An 18,843-nucleotide genomic window follows, 5' to 3' on the forward strand; every position below is an offset into this window, starting at 1 on the left:
CAGCATACTGATGGACACCCAGCCCAAACCCCCTGATGATCTCTCCCAGCGGCTGCATATAGATGTTAAAAAGCATGGGGGAGAGGACAGAACCCTGAGGCACCCCACAAGTGAGAGCCCAGGGGTCTGAACACTCATCCCCCACCACCACTTTCTGAACACGGCCCAGGAGGAAGGAGCGGAACCACTGCATGACAGTGCCCCCAGCTCCCAAGCCCTCTAGACGGTCCAGAAGGATGTTATGGTCGATGGTGTCAAAAGCCGCTGAGAGATCCAGCAGAACAAGGAAACAGCTCTTACCTTTGTCCCTAGCCCGCCGGAGATCATCGACCAGTGCGACCAAGGCAGTTTCAGTCCTATGCGTAAATATTTAATTTTCTTACATCTATATTATTCTTTTCTTCTGTCACGGAACCAGTGGTGATCTGCATGCTGTTTCCTGGTCATCGCATATCCAGGCACTAACTAAATCCAGAATTGCTTAGCTTCAACAAATTGGTTTTTTTCATGGGCCTTCAGCCCACACCCTGGGACTGCAAGGGTGTAGATTAGGCATGTGAGCAACAGACAAAACCACACACACGGGACTGTTTTGTGGGACCTCCTTGGAATCTGGTGAATGGAACATCTATAGGTCCTAGTGATAGCAGCTAAAATATGATTTTCTAAGTTTTAAAAGGTCATTTGTGGCTGCTGTCAATACTAGGGTGAGCCAGTGCCATCTAGAATTCAACCATAATTTAGGAATTATGGAGGGACAGCAGCTGCTGCTTGGGTTACTTGGCTGTATGGATTTTCCCTTCTGGCCTCCTTTAACAGGTTCTTCATTCCCTGTTTAGGGAAGCTTTTAATGTTTGATGGATTTCTGTATTTTAGAATTTCTGTTTTTTTGGAAGCCGCCCAGAGTGGCTGGGGGAACCCGGCCAGATGGGTGGGGTATAAATAATAAATTATTATTATTATTATTATTGGAGTTTAACACCCCTTTTATTCAGTTTGTGAATGGTATATGCATAGCACCAAGCAGCACTTGGTGGGAACTTCCATGGGGGAATATGCAATCCTCTGTGGCCAAGTCCTGGTTCCTCAACTATGGTTAATTGTTCTGCACCACTTAGGATATCTTTAATTTGCAATAAACGAGTGTTGATCAGGGTTATTATTTATATCTGTTGAACACCTGAGGAAAACCTCAGTTGAAACACCCATAACACTTGTGCGATTACAATTTATTAGCAGGAGCAGTTTCCAGTTGATAGATCTTTGCTGCAAAACCTTCATAGGTTGAGTACTGAGTTATCTTTTCACATGCAGTGGTGGCTGGAAGAAAAACCATGCATGGGAATTGGCTCTGTTTCCAGCTAATTAATTGAGGTCTCTCTAAGAAAAAAAATTGCCTGATATTTCCAGCAGCCTGAGCCATTGGGGGGTGATGGGAAGTAAGACCAGAAATGTACGATATTTTCAAGAAATGTGTGTATTTTGAAGACACTTGCTGGTCAGAATTGCATGCTGATTGACCAATCAGGAAAGAATTGCAGAAGTTTTTCATTCTTCTGCATTTTAGCTACAGAAGACTGACACTAGCAAATTGGGCTAGTGTTATATAGCATGCATACATTTGGGCTTAGAACCTCAATACCCGAAGGACCACCGTTTCCCCATAAATCTCTACCTGACCTCGTAACATCTGCAGAGGCACTGCTCCAAGTTCTTCCTTATTCTGAAGTGCAGAAAGCTACAGAGAAGGCTTTCTCAGCAGTGCCTTCCCACCTCTCAGTTTTGGAACACACTGCTTGGAAAGGCTTGCCTAGCACCTACATTAATGTCTTTTTGGTGCTAGAAAAGTCATTTTATTCACTAAAGGTTTTTAGTGTTTTAATTGGTTATTTATTTACTTAGCAAAATTAATAGGCAGCTGATGGTAAAAACAAACAAACAAAAAGCCTCTAGTTTACAAAAAGAGAGTCACTTTAATATAGTGCTAACATCTTGTATTGATATTGAGTATCTGCTGTCCAGATTGCTGTGTTACATGACAGCGAAGAGGTGGGTTAAGTCTCCTGCGTTGTAGTCCTGATGGATTTCAGTGCCGTGCCATAATTATGTTTTATGACTGTGTATCCATTTTAAACTGTGTCACCCAGAGAACCCAAGTTAAGGGGTAACTCAAATACATTCAAAGAGGTTGTTTATTCATTGTACTTGGAAAGTGAATTGAGAAAATAAAAAGGGATGTGTTGACCGGTCACTGTTGGGTAACCGCTAGAGCAGGGGTAGGCAACCTAAGGCCCATGGGCCGGATCCGGCCCATTCGCCTTCTAAATCTGGCTCATAGACGGTCCGGGAATCAGCTTGTTTTTACATGAATAGAATGTGTCCTTTTATTTAAAATGCATCTGGGTTATTTGTGGGGCCTGCCTGGTGTTTTTACATGAGTAGAATGTGTGTTTTTATTTAAAATGCATCTCTGGGTTATTTGTGGGGCATAGGAATTCATTACCCCCCCCCCCAATATATTCCAGCCCACCACATGGTCTGAGGGATGGTGGACTGGCCCATGGCTGAAAAAGGTTGCTGACCCCTGTGCTAGAGTGAAGGAAAGTCCAAGCAAACAAAAGTTTATACCACTAAGCATGTAAACTGGCTTGCTTCTTTTGACTTGTGACATTTTGCCATCCAGAAATAGGGCATTATTGCCAAGAGAGTAAGGTGCATAACTGAGAACTCTTCCAATAGGTGGAAAGCAAAGTGCAGCGGCTGGTTCCTGAAGAATACAAAACGGTATAGAATAAATAGTGATATTCCATGTGGGCATTCTGTCACTGGTATAAATCAGGTTTGTTGTAATATTGTACCCATATTGATGACATTGGTTGCTGGGACATCCATTAAAACTTTGTCTTTTGTGAAATGACTGCCACCTTCGTTTGGCAACTTAAAGGTTTTTTTGAGTTAACAAATGGCATTTCTTGTACCTTAAGTTGAGCTGTTTGAACTTCTCCTGTTGGATTTCAGCCTGCATAAATGTGTACTTTGCAACAGCATAACATTGGACGTATCCTTTTTCTTATATGGCACTGAAGAAAATGGGAGAGGATTGTCATAAGGCCTTTCCACTACACAGAAAAAAAGCCTGCACATTCAAGCTAGTAATAGATCTACATCGCTCTTGTGGTTCCTGATTGCTGTGTTAACAACTTTTGGAAATCTACCATCATACTGACATGGCTTAGTCTGTGACTTTTCATATGATTGCAAATATACTCCCTAAAGCTAGAAGATACTATTGTGTACTGCCACGTTGAGGAGGTTTTGCCTGTTTTAAGGTATATTAAAAGTATGCTGTTTGCTTAAACCCAGCGAACTTGTTCACCTTTTTGGAAACATCATTTTACCTTGAATCACATGTTCCATTTTATTGGCCTTCTTCATATAGAATATACAGCATTTGAGGCTTAAGAAAAGCTGCATCTTCTATGTGAAAGGAAGCTTTCTGTACATTCCCCCCATGTCTTTACATCATGGTAGTTTGAATAACCATGCTTCCATATTCACATCAACTTTTTTGTTTTTGTTTTTTTTCAATTTTATGCACAGCACTTGCTCTGAAATTTGGGGACTGAGTACACCAAACACGATAGATCAGTGGGATACCACAGGCCTATACAGCTTCTCTGAACAAACCAGGTGAATATTCTGCCCTGTGTCTCATTGTAGAGATCTTGTGGGTGGGTTGGCTTTCAAGGGTCTTGTCTAGTGGAAATGCTTCCTAGTCAGCAAAGCATTTTTTTAAACAAACGGATTTTGCCTTAAGTGTTCTCAGCTGATGTTTTAACCAATGAAATTCTAATTTTGGAAAAGAAAAAAACACCTCTCCACATCAGTGCCGTTCTGAAAAGGGGAAAACTTGGGGTGGGGTGGGGGACTCAACCATATGGTCTGTACTTGTTTAACAAGAATTGGGGGCAAGTGTGTGTGTGTTTAAAACAGATTGCACACTGGGTTTTTTTTTTGGCGGGGCGTGGGGGTAGCTGACCAGGTATGTGCATTCAGAGACTTATGGAAGGTGGGGGACACAACTTGGGGAGTGAGCAGCTTGTTTAGGTTTTTGATGGTTTTTTTTCCATGTCACCCTTACTCGCATTGTGTACTGAGGTTTGTCTTTCCCATCCCATGAGTCATAAACCATCTGCATTTGTGTAGGCCTAGGCAGTCTATCTTAAAACTAGCAAAACTTTTCAACTGGTAGCAGCAAGGGACGCGAGGAACCGACCGTGAAACCACAAGGAAGCCCAATGTATGCCGAACGCAAGCTTCAGGCTGGCAAGTGATTTGGATTGCTTGGAGATCTGACTGCTGTAACCTTACGCGCAGTCTTGTATGACAGAGATGTGCTTAAAGCAAGGAGCAGTGTCAACTAAAGTGTAGCATAGTATTCATGGTGAGCAGGCTTAGGTGTAATGTACTCTTTGCTTAGATGTGCAGTAGTTGTCACCAGTGTACCCTGTCACCCAGGGACTCCTTGATTTCAAGTGCTAATAATAGTAGTGTATGCTTTAACGATAACACTACCTCTTACCTGAGAACATCATAAATGTCTGTTGTGACTCTCCGGTTTAAAGGGGTGGTGGCAATGAGAGGTGCTGTATATGCCTAATGATACGGAATATCTTGGCTTATATGTGCTTCCTGAGAACTTCCCTAAATGTTCTGGAATACTTTTCCTCCTTTTAGGTCTCTTGATGGCCGCCTGCAAGTATCCCACCGTAAAGGATTGCCACATGTTATTTACTGCCGTTTGTGGCGCTGGCCTGACCTTCACAGTCACCATGAACTTAAGGCAATTGAAAACTGTGAATATGCTTTTAATCTTAAAAAGGACGAAGTATGCGTAAACCCTTACCATTACCAGAGAGTGGAGACTCCAGGTAGGAAGATGGCAAGCTGCTGTTGGCGTATCTGTGTCTGCTGCCCTGGCTTCTTCTACTAAGAATCTTACTAACAATGTGTGCAAAGCTGAACTGAAAGGAGTCCATGTTATTGTTTTGGAATTCCAAGAGCTTGAGTGAGAGCTAATCCAAAATTTAATCGGACAATGGTGCTTAAATGTTGAAATGCATTGTTGTTGTATTGAATGCATGTGTTTGGCGCTTCCCAGAATTGTTTGGAATTGCAAAATGTTAACATAAATGCTTGCAGCTAGGGCAGCAGAGCGTCTCTTTCAAAACCATTTGTTGTCGGTTCAGTTGCAGAGACTCAGAGCAAATCACAGTACTGTTTAACATAAGTTCAATAAATGCACATACGGCTTAAAGCAGGCATCCCCAAACTGCGGCTCTCCAGATGTTTTGGCCTACAACTCCCATGATCCCTAGCTAACAGGACCAGTGGTCAGGGATGATGGAAATTGTAGTCCAAAACATCTGGAGGGCCGAAGTTTGGGGATGCCTGGCTTAAAGGGTCTCCCCCCCCCCCTACTTTCTTAGTCGTAGCCACTAAGCTGACTTGTGTGCTCAGCCTTTCTTTGTATCTGGGGAATGGACTCCATAGGTAAGCAGCTACTCCCTGGAGTGTCTCTCCCTTTTGGCTTCCACCAGTAAAAGTTCAAGCATCAGTACCAAAAAGAGCTGCATGCATATTTACTTCTTTTACTGGCATTGTACAGGGAGCTTAGAATGATGCATCTCCACTCCTGCTTCATCTTCACAACCCAGCCGTATGCTGGGAAATAATGTCTGGCTCAAGGCAGCCCAGTGACCTTTGTTGCTGCGTTGGGATTTGCACCCTGGTTGTCCTAGTTGATTTATGTTCTTTAACAGAATGTTGGACAAAGCTGAGAAAACCAGGGTGCAGATGTTGACTGTAGAACTCATGGATTGGCCTTGGGCCAGCCTCTGTCTTCCAGTCTTAAACCTACTTCACAAAGTGGTTATGACTAAAAACAGGGAATGCCCATGATATCCAAAACTCTGTGGAGGGAGTAAATAAATAAATGGGACTGCCCATCTTAAACTTTTCTGCTTGAGAAAGCACCTAGGGACCTGAGTGCTAAGAGATGAAGGCTGAGCCAAAGACCCTTCGTATATCTGTTGTGGATGGGGTTGCATTCTTTCTGAAAGGTCAGGTTCATAGTTTGGGGGGTGGAAGCACATTTGTTGTTGACTAGTAGTGTCTTTTATCAACTTCGGGTCGCAGCTAGCAATCAGCCTATCTAGATACAGTGCAGCTTAAATCCAGTCTGGAAAGCTGGAGTCTCCTCTTTCTTGGGCTACATTTTGAAGACTGGAAGCTTCAGCTGGTGCAGAATGCAGTGGCTTGGAGGTCACCCCCAAGGAGCTTCCTGAATGAATAGGGGATTTGAACCCAGATCTTTTTTTATTCATTTAAGGAAATAGCTTTTTGCAGGCCTTTCCCACCTGGCCTGGATTGACTCCAGCTACAAAAGCTGAGGCTGCTGAACAGCCTTTTGGGTTGGGGTATTGTTTGCTGGGGGATGGGTGGGTTGTTGCTCTTTTTGATACTAATTTTTGTACCCTTATTTTAGAGCTTACCACAATTTATGTCAAAATTGTTTAATTTGGTTGTGAATTTTTTTGTTTATTGTTTATGACTACTTTTGTTATCTTTGTCATTATGTGTTTTTTCATGTTGTAAACCACCTTGAGCACGGTTTTAACTATGTTTTGTTTTCAAAAGTTGCTCATAAAATTTATTAAATAAAATGAATTAAAAAATAAATACATCCTGCTTGATTCCAGTGGAGATACCACTTGGCATGTTGTCCATACTGGATACTTGTGGCCTCTCTCCTACCTAATAATTATCTTGTCTTTTTTTCTTGAAACAAAACTGATCATTTAGTACTTTGTCATTATAGCTAATTGAAATCTGTATTACCTAACATACTGAGGCTGCAATCCTATGCATTCACAAACACACAGAATGTAACTGGCTGCACATAAATGATACTCTTCAATTTATATTTCACAATATCAAAAGTTTTTCTCATACATCAGGATGTAAAGATCAATGAGGTAAATAAAAGTCCCAATAAACCAGTTCATTCATAAAGTTCCAAATTAGAGCTGTTTCTAATCCACACAGGCCTCTGTGTAGTCAAAAGGCCCAAAGAGTCCCAATGAGGATTCTTTTAGCCTGTTCTGTAGGACCTAAGTAAAAGTAAAGGGACCCCTGACCATTAGGTCCAGTCATGACTGACTCTGGGGTTGCGGCGCTCATCTTGCGTTATTGGCCGAGGGAGCCAGCGTACAGCTAGATATACCCAAATAACAAAAAATGTCATGTCCTCATCTGAATGAGATGCGTGAATGAAATGGTGTACTAGAGGACCACATATTACATTATTCCTAATTCTCAATCGGTGTTCTGATATTCAATCAAAGTAAGAATAAAAGAATCCTCATTCAGAAAGAAACTAGATAAATTTTCCTACTTGATTCCCTACATCCCTCAGGTTTGAATACCGAAATTGATTAGTTGTTTTTTATGAGTTATCATTAATGTTCAAATGTTTAATACTTGTGCATGGATAAAGTTTGTTTTATATCAGTTGTGCTGAATGAGTCACTTTAAGAAGGCAACTTTGGATCTGTATATTGCCATCACCTGTACTAAAATCAGTGCTGTACCTGTCTATATAACCTGACACTACAGCATTGTAAGCAACCACTATGTCATGAGAGCCATGATCTCGATATACATTATATGGTATGTGCACTTTGGTGCTATTGTCCATATTGTTTGTAATATTTGTTAAAAAGGTGTTAAAATGCCATATTCATTTATATCATGTAGAAACATGTACCACTGACGAAGCCCAGGTGGGCGAAACAGGATGATTATCCCGGAAATCCTTGTCGTGGAACTGCAGCAAGCTCCCATTGGGACTCTTTGGGCCTTTTGACTACACAGAGGCATATGTGGATTAGAAACAGCTCTAATTTGGAACTTTATGAATGAACTGCTTTATTGGGACTTTTATTTACTCCATCGATCTTTACATGCTGATTATGTATGAGAAAAACTTTTGATATTGTGAGATACACATTGAAGAGTATCATTTATGTGCAGCTGGTTACATTGTGTGTGTTTGTGAATGTGTTTCACGTAACCAAGGTTTGGTGTTGGTTTGCAATCCTATGCATGCTTACCTTTCAGTAAGACCTATTTACCCAAGTCAGTAGCTGTGCAATTCTATGGTTGTCTGTTGAAGTAATTCCCAAAGTGGGAGTTATTTCCAAGTAAACATCCATAGAACTGCAGCTAGTCCCACAGATAGGATTGATGCAACTTAGTGTCTGCACGTTCCTAGCTTTATAGCAAATCTAGGCAGTCTCTTAACATTTTTTTTGGGAATTTGTTTCTCCTCCCCCAGTTCTGCCTCCTGTCCTCGTACCACGACATACAGAGATTCTGACTGAACTTCCACAACTTGATGACTATACTCATTCCATTCCCGAAAACACTAACTTTCCAGCAGGAATTGAACCACAGAGCAATTACATACCAGGTATTTATGTGAAAGCAAATAGCGCGACGAGTGGCCTCCTGCCATCTGAAGGACTAATTTCAAGTATAACAACCAAAGAAAAAAGCAAATAATGCAGGGAGAAGAGGGTAGGGCACCCCAGGATTTGAGTTTCTTTGCAGCAGCTGTGTTGGTGGTAGCATCTCTGACCCTTTAGAAGCCTGTTCAGCTTTCAACAGAATCTTTATCAGGATTGATAGCGCGCCCAACTCACAATTGAATTTGGCATGAATGGATTGTTGGGAATGGACTTTACATTTGATCATCTTCTGACATCCTGGATTTGGGATAAGAGGCACAGTCCACTTGGGCTTCTATTAAGATTTTAATGTGTAGGCAGTAAACATGTACTATGTTCTGCTTCCTTGTTCTGTTCTTCAAAGCCTAATTCAAGGTGGCTTTATAGGTTCCAATCTGTATAGGCTGAGTCCAGGATATTTTTGAGAGTACTTCTTACATAATTAATTAATAAATAATAATTTTTTATTTATACCCCGCCCTTCCCGATTTGAGAAACCGGGCTCAGGGCGGCTAACAGCAGATATGAAACATTAATTAAAAGCAACTTAAAAAACATCTTAAAAGCCCTCTTGTCCTTTAAGATCTGCAGATTGACTCCTGCTTGCTCTCTTGCCTATGGGATGTGAGAGCGCTCTGGCCCAGCATTTTCTGCCTAGAGACACATCTCAATCCTCTTCTTGAAGATTTGTAGACCAAATAAGTGTTGTGTCTTCTTTTTCCAGGCTTTAATCTATGTAACTTCTGATATGCCTCTAACCCTGTTTATCCACAATTTGTTCCCCTGCATCAGGGGTCTGCAAACTTTTTCAGCAGGGGGCCGGTCCACTGTCCCTCAGACCTTGTGGGGGCCAGACTATATTGGGGAGGGAGGGGAGAACAAATTCCTATGCCCCACAAATAACCCAGAGATGCATTTTAAATAAAAGCACACATTCTACTCATGTAAAAACACGCTGATTCCCAGACCATCCACGGGCTGGTTTTAGAAGGCGATTGGGCCGGATCCGCCCCACCCCCCGGGCCTTAGTTTGCCTACCCATGCTCTACATTGATTTGGCTTTGTGATTGTTCTAGTCTCTTATATTTTACATATAAGCCACCTGCAGTATTGTGGCAGGCAGAAAGGACCTACACTATGGAAACAGATCCCGTATGCTTTAGATATGATTGGATACACATTGATTCATTTTTCTTAACATTTTTTTAAAAAGCTGTGTAGGTTGTCATATACTTCATGTTCTACAGTACCTGTTCCCAAGGGAGGAGGGGAGATGAGGGGTGTTTTTGTTTTCTCCCTGGAAGACTAGAGCCCATTGGCAAATCAGCTGGTATTTGGCTTGCTTCGGACTGGTTATAATCTAGTCCTGTTTGTGGTGCACCGTGCTTGGCCTGTTTTTCAATCAACTGTGCTAGAAATCCATCCATCCACAGTGTAGAGGGGCGTGTAGCGTAGAGAGCAGGGGAAATGGCAGATGGCTGGTGGGTTTTATTCCTCTTTCCTCACGTAACATAGACAGTGACAAAAATGAGATCCACTGCCGTTTATAAAATAAAGGCTGTGTGCACTCTTCTGCAAACGTAAAAGCTTTAACGTGTTCAGGTTGTACATGACACTGAGAGTACCCTTTCATTTAATGGCTCGTTGATTGTACTTTTGGTAGAAACACCACCACCCGGCTATATCAGTGAAGATGGAGAAACCAGTGACCAGCAGTTGAACCAAAGCATGGATACAGGTAATGGTCTTAATTCTTACTGAAGACTTTAAATATGTAAGGGGGCTTAGCAAACCTCTCTTTGTACTGATGAAGATTTATTAAAACATTTCTGTGCCACCTTCCCACAGTTCAAGGTGGCTTACATTAACAAAATGAAATCTACTTGTGTTTCAACCTGAGGTTCAGCCTTAATTCAGGCTGATGGGCAGTGCACGCCTTGGAATATGACTCCACTTCCAATTGTATCAATTGATAGGTACATTTTGCACTAGCTGCAGCTTCCAAGTTGCCTTTGTGGGTTGTTTTGAGTTGTGTCCCTTGTAGTAGTTAATCGAGGTTATGAAAGCATGGGTCCGTGTCTCAAGATCCCTTTCCCTCTAAAGGTGTGAAGCTTTGGCAGTAACTGTGGTTGGTAAAGGAGATTTACCACACCGCATTTCCTCTTTTCAGCCCCAAGGTATGCTAGAAGGCAAGAAGTGGGATCAGTGTAACATATGCAGGCTACCTTTGTCTCCTTTCTCACGATAGAACCAGTAGCTCTATTAAGAAAAGAAGGGAGTGAGGCAGTTGCACACCTCTTCACAGCAGGAAAGAGGCAGATCTTGGGGCCCAGCTCCGATATAAAAAACCCCGGTTGTTACAAGTACGAACTAGAAACAAGCCTGGCTTTTGATACCCCAATTTGTTAACAGGCTGTAGTTTGAGTGAACCCCACTTTGCCAAGTTTGGATGCAGCAAAAAAGGGGGGCAATCCATTTTAAACTGTGAACTAGCCCTAGTCCAACAAGCAGTTGTTGTGTCTAAACCATACCTTTAGTTTCTGCAAGTGGCTAGGCAAGCATTTGAGTTTAGTCCAAATCCTCTTTAATACTGTGCCTGAGTTATTTCATGTAAGCAAGGGGCAACGTGGCCTTCAGTGTCCAGGGTCAAAATGGGGACGCTGTGGTTGGTGAGAGGTTGAAGTGTTGTGGAGATAAATGTCTGCAAAGATACTCTGCACTGAATGTGGGTCATTGCTTGGAAGTCTTGAAATGTGTCAAGAGGCAGGAATTGTATTGTGTGCAGATCAAAGAGCAGTGGTTCTCGTAAGACTAACCTTGCAAAGTTTTTTTTCTTTGCGGGGCAATTATGTAGTGGCGAAAGCAGAGGTTATCAGCTTGTTTGATGGTGTTATGTGTATGATGTGTATGGTGTGTGTGTGTGTGTGTGTCTCCCCACCCTGATCCCATAACCTTGGGTTTTTGTTTTGTTTTGCTACTCCTGATAGGGGCAGGCTTAAGTAGTAAGCCAAACGAAGTTAACCAAGGAAACGGTTGAGTTTCTGCTCCCATTCAGTTATGGCAGACGCCTCGTCCCAGGCTGCAAACATGGGTATTTCTCAGTCTTTGTAATACAGGGACAATATGTGCTGTGCATATGGCATGAGGTTACTGGCATTTGTTAAGTTAGAAAAAAACTTATATTTGGCTCACTTTCCAAAATATGCTTTTGCTGAACAGTAGCAATATTGTAGCATATTCAGAGTAAATCTAACATGGGATTGTGCTAGTGGAAACTGGTCCCAGGACCTCAAAACTGCTGCTGGCACAGCCTCCAAATGTGATGTTAGCATGTGGGGAAACATGGCCCCCTGCACTCAGTCCTAATTACTAAAGTGAATTTTTGTTGTGAACTAACATTTTTTGATTAATTCCTCAGGATCTCCAGCAGAGCTGTCTCCCAGTACACTCTCTCCTGTCAATCACAGCCTGGGTAAGTTGTAAACACTTCTGTATAATAAATGGAGTAAATGTGCTTGCATTCGAAACGAGCCCCTGTTTAGGAAAAGGTAACTATCCAAGGAGGACTCAGTGGCAGGAGGCATCAGTTGATGATATTAGAATCCATTGCAGGTGGAATTAACTTGCGGAGTATGGGGAGAAGTGGTTTATTGGGGTGCAGGGATTAGCAGGGACAATCTTTTTTATTTTATTTTTGTGCCATGCTTTTAGTACGGGCACCTATAGTTTAATGGCATTGCTGTTTTTGCATGTTTTAATCAAGGTGTATTCTATGCTTGAACAATGTTGTGCAGGTGGCTTTTTTTGTAACCTGCTGAGTAGACACACTGGGTTTTGTGTTATGCATAAATATGGAATATGGAGTACATGGAATATGGAGTACATGGAATATCTTCTGGACACACATACTTGCAGGCTAAAGTAACTACAATATTCAAAGCATCAGAACAGTGCTTTTTTAGTGTTGTAGCTGTTTTGTACTCTTCCTCGGCAGTCCTTTGAAAAGTCATCCGAGGTAGATTTGTAATGTCAGCTATATCCTATATGGGAAAGCTAAGGCTTAGAGGGCATTTCCTGATGGGGTGAGCAAGGTTGGGGGGGGGATTTGACCCCGGGGCTTTTGTTGTTCATAGCTTGGTCATTTGGCCACTCTGCTACATTGACTCCCCCCCCCAAAAAAAATTCCCTTTCTGTATCTCTGGGGTGATATTTTTAAAAAAGCATATTCCGTTACTGCAACCCTTGTGAGAGGTTACTGGACTGTGCAGTAGCCAGCCACTTTCTAATAGAAATATTCAGGCAGGCTGGCTATTTGGCATAAATGGAAAGGGAAGAATTGCCTGATTTAATTTTTTGTCCTAGTTGGCAATGTGGAGTGGTTTGGGGAGGAGAGGAGCAAAGAAATATTTGTTGGCAGTCGATTTTGGCTGGTAGTTGGTCTATTAAAGGAACATACTTTGTGGTTACAGTTATATCATATTGTCCTGTAAGAGCTGTTTGTGAAGCAGACTCCCATGAAAGGTAGTGCACTCTCCTTCCTTGAAGGTTTTAAAGCAGAAATTGGATGGCCATCTGTCTTGGATGCTTTAGTTGAGATTCCTACATTGCAGGGGGTTGGACTAGATGACCCTCGGGGTCCCTGCAGTTCTATGACCTATGATTAAGATTGCCCTTAGAATCGCCTGAAAACTAGACACTGCTGAACTGATATCTATTTAACTCAGCATATTCTAGTAATATTTTCTGAGGGTTGACACTGTGTTTTGGGCACCTTTAAACTTTAATATTGCTGTGGTAGGTTCCACAGTACATAATGCAATCGCTTCCTTCTTTTGATCATGGGAAACGTAGAGGTGGTTGATGGTATGTCACAAAGCTTGTCTTGTATAGTACAAGATGTTCTGGATGTGGAGCATTTGGACAAATCAAGCATTCCAGACAAGAACATGCTTGCTTGCTTGTGTGTGTGTGTGTGTGTGTGTGTGTGTGTACGCACGCGCACACACACACACACACACACACACACAGTGTTGAGGCAACTTGGAGAGAACTAGAGGTTTTGGAGACTTGTAAATTAGCATTAAAAATATGTTAAGCTTGTTTGATCTGTCGCACAAAGTGAAAGAGGAAATGCAGAATGCAGAGGTTTCAAAGAAAGTATATTACGTCTTTTCTGCTCAAACAATAGTCAATTAAATGTTTATTTAAGCCAGTGAAGGAAACTGCATCAAACACAATGTGCAGCTAAGAATTATTTGAGCAGTCTAACAGAAGTCAAGGGAATAGCCTTGTTTAAGGAGCACAACTAGAGGTGGATTTGGGGAGTATAGCCTTGACTAGCTTACTATTGCCAAATGATTGTGCAGCATTAATACATGTTAACCACAAGAATTCTTCCTCTTTCCCTTCCAGACCTGCAGCCAGTTACCTACTCAGAGCCTGCTTTCTGGTGTTCTATAGCATATTATGAATTAAATCAGAGGGTGGGAGAAACCTTCCATGCATCACAGCCTTCACTTACTGTAGATGGCTTTACGGATCCATCAAACTCTGAAAGATTCTGCCTAGGCTTGCTCTCCAACGTTAATAGAAATGCCACTGTGGAGATGACAAGACGGCACATAGGTATGTACTTCTCACCACGTATTCCAGCTGCTCTCCTGCTTCCTCTAACCTCCTTCCTTTGATCTGCTGGAAAAAAGTTACTTCCATTGCATTCTTCTTTTTAAATTGAACACCGTTTGTTATTTCTTCATCTAAGTAATGGCAGCACAGTAGGTCATTTGTACAGTAGTTGAACGGTATGTTTATATCACTACATCTTGGGGCCCCTCAGATCTGCAAATGATATCTATTAAAATATATGAAGAATGAGCCAACAAGCAGTAAATCAAAACTAACTAAGCAGCAGAGTAGCAGGTGCTTACTGGAAGAACACAAGCACCCAGAAAATATGTAGAGTTTGGCTAAACAAGACCATTTGCACTTGCCAGTATGTTGGATCTGGCAAATTTTAGCTGCTTCTCTTTGTTTAATTTTAGCTGCTTCTTTTTCTTTTTTTAGGAAGGGGAGTGCGCCTGTATTACATTGGTGGAGAGGTTTTTGCTGAGTGCCTAAGCGATAGCGCAATCTTTGTTCAGAGCCCCAATTGTAATCAGAGATATGGCTGGCATCCTGCAACCGTGTGCAAAATCCCGCCAGGTAAGAGGTGTAAAACCAGCAGAGATCAGCCATCATTTCAGCGTATTGAAATGTATTTATTTGCCTTGCTGTGATGCCTAAGGAAAAGACGTTTTGAAAAAAGTTGGAATTGAATCACTTAAACGTGTGTAATGTAGTGGTACCGATCATTCATCCTTTTACCGTTTTTCTTTTTCTTTTTTCTTTTTTGTAGGCTGCAACCTAAAGATCTTTAATAACCAGGAATTTGCTGCTCTTTTGGCTCAGTCTGTAAATCAGGGCTTTGAAGCAGTGTATCAGCTAACCCGAATGTGCACCATAAGGATGAGTTTTGTTAAAGGATGGGGCGCTGAATACAGGTACAGAGTGGCATTCCTCTCCTTGTTAGTAGAACCATCCTGCAGCAGGGATGTTAATGTAGGCCTGATGTTCCCTTTTACAATTTAAGCAAATCGGTATTATCTTATTGTCATCTTCAGATGAAGGGTGAAATAGAAATTTAATAAATAAAATCATTGCCCTCATTTTATTTGTATGCCACCTTTTCTATAGTTAAAACCATTCCGGTGATATATCACAATGTTGCAAACCAGATATCGCCCAGCCCCAAATTGGTGACAGAACTTGCTATTGGGTCAGCTCCAGGGGTTGGGGGTTGGGTTGAGGCACTGGCTCTTTGCCCCTTGTGGTCTTAAAAGTTGATAGTTGAGCAGGGGACTCTAACCAGGGGTCAGCAAACTTTTTCAGCAGGGGGCTGGTCCACTGTCCCTCAGACCTTGTGCGGGCTGGACTGTATTTTGAAGGGGGAAAATATGAATGAATTCCTATGCCCCACAAATGACCCAGAGATGCATTTTAAATAAAAGGACACAAACTACTCATGTAAAAACATGCTGATTCCCGGACCGTCCACGGGCCGGATTGAGAAGGCGATTGGGCCGGATCTGGCCCCCGGGCCTTAGCTTGCCTAAAGCCTTGGCTTGTACGCTGGCTTCCCAGTGTATTTCACCCCCCAACTCTTTCTCCCTTCTTCAGGCGGCAGACGGTAACAAGCACTCCATGTTGGATCGAGCTTCACCTGAACGGGCCTTTACAGTGGCTGGACAAAGTATTGACTCAGATGGGCTCTCCCTCAGTGCGCTGCTCCAGCATGTCGTAATGCTCCTCGTCTCCACTAGCGCGCTTGAAATGCGAAGTCCAGGCAACAGACTTAAATATTAACAGCTCGTCTGTCGTAGTAACTCGTGTGTGGTCTCCATGAACTGTTTCCTATCCAAAAAGTTCAGAGAGAGAGAGACAGAGACAGAAAAGCACTTGAGGGTCTCATCAGTTTCTAAGCACCTTGTGGGTTTTGTTTCCTATACTCTGATGCTCTAGATGAAAAGTTAGTGTATAGAAACGCCTTCTGCCGAAGGAGGGAGGGACATATTAAATACTTTAATGGTGTTTTTTTTATTGGGTATATATAAATTGAGTGTCCTAAAGGTTTACCAATAACATGAGTGGTTCAGTTAATGTATCACGGGGATGCCCCCCCCCCCAATTTTGACACCATTTTGCTGTCCTGAGTTTAAATTCCCATTGATAGATGTGTGGAGCTCTTTGACTTAGGCAGCCATCTCGTAAAAAGCCCAAGTTCTTGCTTCTCTATATTTTTTTATATTTTTATATATAAATATATATGCAGGCTTTCCGCTGCCCTATAACAGACTTTATGCAGAAAATCTCCTCCCCCCCCCAAACCTTTTCCAAGTGTACTAGCTGTCACCTTAAAAACCCCTCTTTGGAGCGGGAGCGATTCTTGGGTTCCATCTCTTGAAATCTTGTGTGTTGAGTATGCTTAGTGGGCCTGAAATAGGCAATGCCACGTTCAACCTTTCACTCCTTGCCCCCACGCCCACCTTCCCCGGGCCAAAACATTCTTTTAAAAAATAGATCCTTCCATTGCCCACCTAAAGTAGTGGCATCTGTTGCCGGCAATGGGTGCTGCTGGCCCTGAGGTCCAGCTTGCACCTCACTTCGAAAATATGGCGGGACCAACAGGCCACTGCACCAACAGGCCACTGCAGCTGTAACTGTGTGTGGTCTTCTGACTAGGGTTAAGAGATGACAAGGAGGGTTATGCTTTCCTGCCTTCTCCTCCCTTCTGCCGTTAGCCATGGTTAATTACCATGGAATCAACATTAAGGTTCTTAATCTTGACCATGGCTAACATGCTACTGGGATCATGCTTAGCTGAGATCAAGCAAGGGAGCGTAGGGGTTCAGACCTGGGTGGAAGTAAGGAATCTCTTAACTGTCGGCATCAGCCCTTTGCCTGAAGTGTTGCAAACCCTTAAATGATAGGTCTGCAGTACATGCGCACATGCAGTTGTTGCAAAATTAAGTTTTTTTGACAGAGAATAATCCATATTTTTTCCTCCAAGAAAGACTTGTTCACCGCCTTCAGATTTGTGAGTGTGCACATTCAAAGCAGCACCCTTGTTTTTCAGAAGTGACAAGCGAGCAGCTGTAAGATGTTGCTGGTCCTTTTGTATCTCAAAACCCTCCCTTATTCACACAGCAGAGATGAGTATGTGAAATCCAGGAGTTGAACTCTATCCCTTTGCACTCAGCAGGGTTTGTTGTTGTTGTTGTTTTTTTAAAAAAACAAAACAGGTTGCCAGGATGCAACCCAGAGTCTTGTCTACTTTGCTCTTAAATCCATTGCTAAAATGCAGGAGAGACAAACTCCAGCTCCTCTCCCTTCCCAAGGTGTGGTGGGACTCCAGGCAACAGTTTTGGGGGTTGCAGATGGAAAGGAACGGGTGGGAGCAGCCGCACCATCAATTATCTCCTGCTTCACTTGTAGTTTTTTAAAGATAAAAGTCTAAATCAGATTTAATCTGGCTGTCCTACAAGTTTTTCCCTCTCTCCCACACAGTGAAATGTAACTTCCACAAGGGTTTGAACATAAAACTTAACATTTCTTTGAAGGTTTACTGGGCTGGTCCGAACAAAATTGTATGGCTTTGCTTAATGAGTATCCATTGCAGAAGGAGTGGATTTTGCCGAAGTCACTGCTTCTGCAGACTCCCTAGGCTGGGTGTTGCGACCAGCCATAAAAAGAGAAGATTCCCTAGTACATGTTATTGAGAACCCTTGGACACTACATCTGAACCTTGCTTTAAGAAATATTTTGAATTATATTCTACAGATAAGTCTGGGTTGGGTAAGGGTTGGGAAACTGTATAGCAGGGTTATTCTGACTTGAAAAGTATACATCTTACTAACAATCTTGTGATCTAGCTGTCTGTCATTCTCTTGTTGTTGTGGCAGTAGCGGGATTGCCTTTTTTGTCTGTTTTCTCCCCCCCCTCCCACGCCCCACCCCAAATCGTTTATTTGCACTAGTATTGTACTTTGTAAGTACACCTAGTGACAACTTTCAGCTTTGAGAACAAATGTGGCCAGTGTTAAGCTTTGCAATCAGCTGACTGAACGGAAGATAAATGATGGATTTTTTAATGCCTTAAGAAATAGGGCATAGGAGCAATACCAAATATCGAGCCTGAGGGTGGGCAATCAAAGTGGGTCAGACAACTTTAAAAGAATTGGCGAAGCCATTACCAATTTGTGTAGTTTTACCAGTAGCCTAATGTATTGGTAGAACTTGTGAACCTAAGAAATAAGCTTTCATGTGTGTTGCATTTGCCTAATATGTGAATACACTAATAAAAAAAATTAATTCTCACCATGGCTTGTTTGAATGGTTAAGCAGCAACACTGTGCAAACACCCTCTGCTTAGAGAGCTGCTTTATATACTATCTGTGAATATAACTGATCCAGGATCCAAAACTCCGTGACTTGTTTTGCCTGCCTGAGGGAGTCTGATTGAACTTGTGGAACGACATCCCCAAGAGATTGTAAAGCTCTCTTGAAACTGGAGACGGGGATGGGATTTGCAAAATGGCATGGTTTGATGGGAGCGGGCCTGCCATTCGAAAGCAGAAATCTTTTGAGTATCTTTTGCTTCCTTGGGGGGGGGGGGGACAAAATGCTTTCATTGTCTAGCAAGTGTGAAAGCACAATGTCTTATGTGTATTGCTGGAGTG

At 42.4% G+C, this 18,843-nt stretch overlaps 1 protein-coding gene across 4 annotated transcripts in view; it reads left to right on the forward strand.

Moving 5' to 3' along the window:
* The window catches only part of SMAD2 (SMAD family member 2), a 41,564-nt gene extending 23,083 nt beyond the window's left edge, over positions 1-18,481 (forward strand). For 3 of the 4 annotated variants that reach the window (XM_035100434.3, XM_035100435.3, XM_035100436.3), the window contains 9 exons: positions 3,601-3,690; positions 4,738-4,931; positions 8,399-8,533; positions 10,234-10,308; positions 11,989-12,042; positions 13,983-14,195; positions 14,634-14,771; positions 14,965-15,109; positions 15,786-18,481. In XM_035100434.3, the coding sequence (XP_034956325.1) occupies positions 3,601-3,690; positions 4,738-4,931; positions 8,399-8,533; positions 10,234-10,308; positions 11,989-12,042; positions 13,983-14,195; positions 14,634-14,771; positions 14,965-15,109; positions 15,786-15,909 (1,168 nt within the window). In that variant the 3' untranslated portion in view covers positions 15,910-18,481. The remainder of the gene's footprint in view (positions 1-3,600; positions 3,691-4,737; positions 4,932-8,398; positions 8,534-10,233; positions 10,309-11,988; positions 12,043-13,982; positions 14,196-14,633; positions 14,772-14,964; positions 15,110-15,785) is intronic. The other variant, XM_060280374.2, reaches the window with a different exon arrangement.
* The last annotated feature ends 362 nt before the right edge of the window (positions 18,482-18,843 follow it).

This window comes from Zootoca vivipara, chromosome 10 (genome assembly GCF_965207765.1).
Source record: "Zootoca vivipara chromosome 10, rZooViv2.hap1.1, whole genome shotgun sequence".
In the NCBI taxonomy this organism is placed as follows: domain Eukaryota; kingdom Metazoa; phylum Chordata; class Lepidosauria; order Squamata; family Lacertidae; genus Zootoca; species Zootoca vivipara.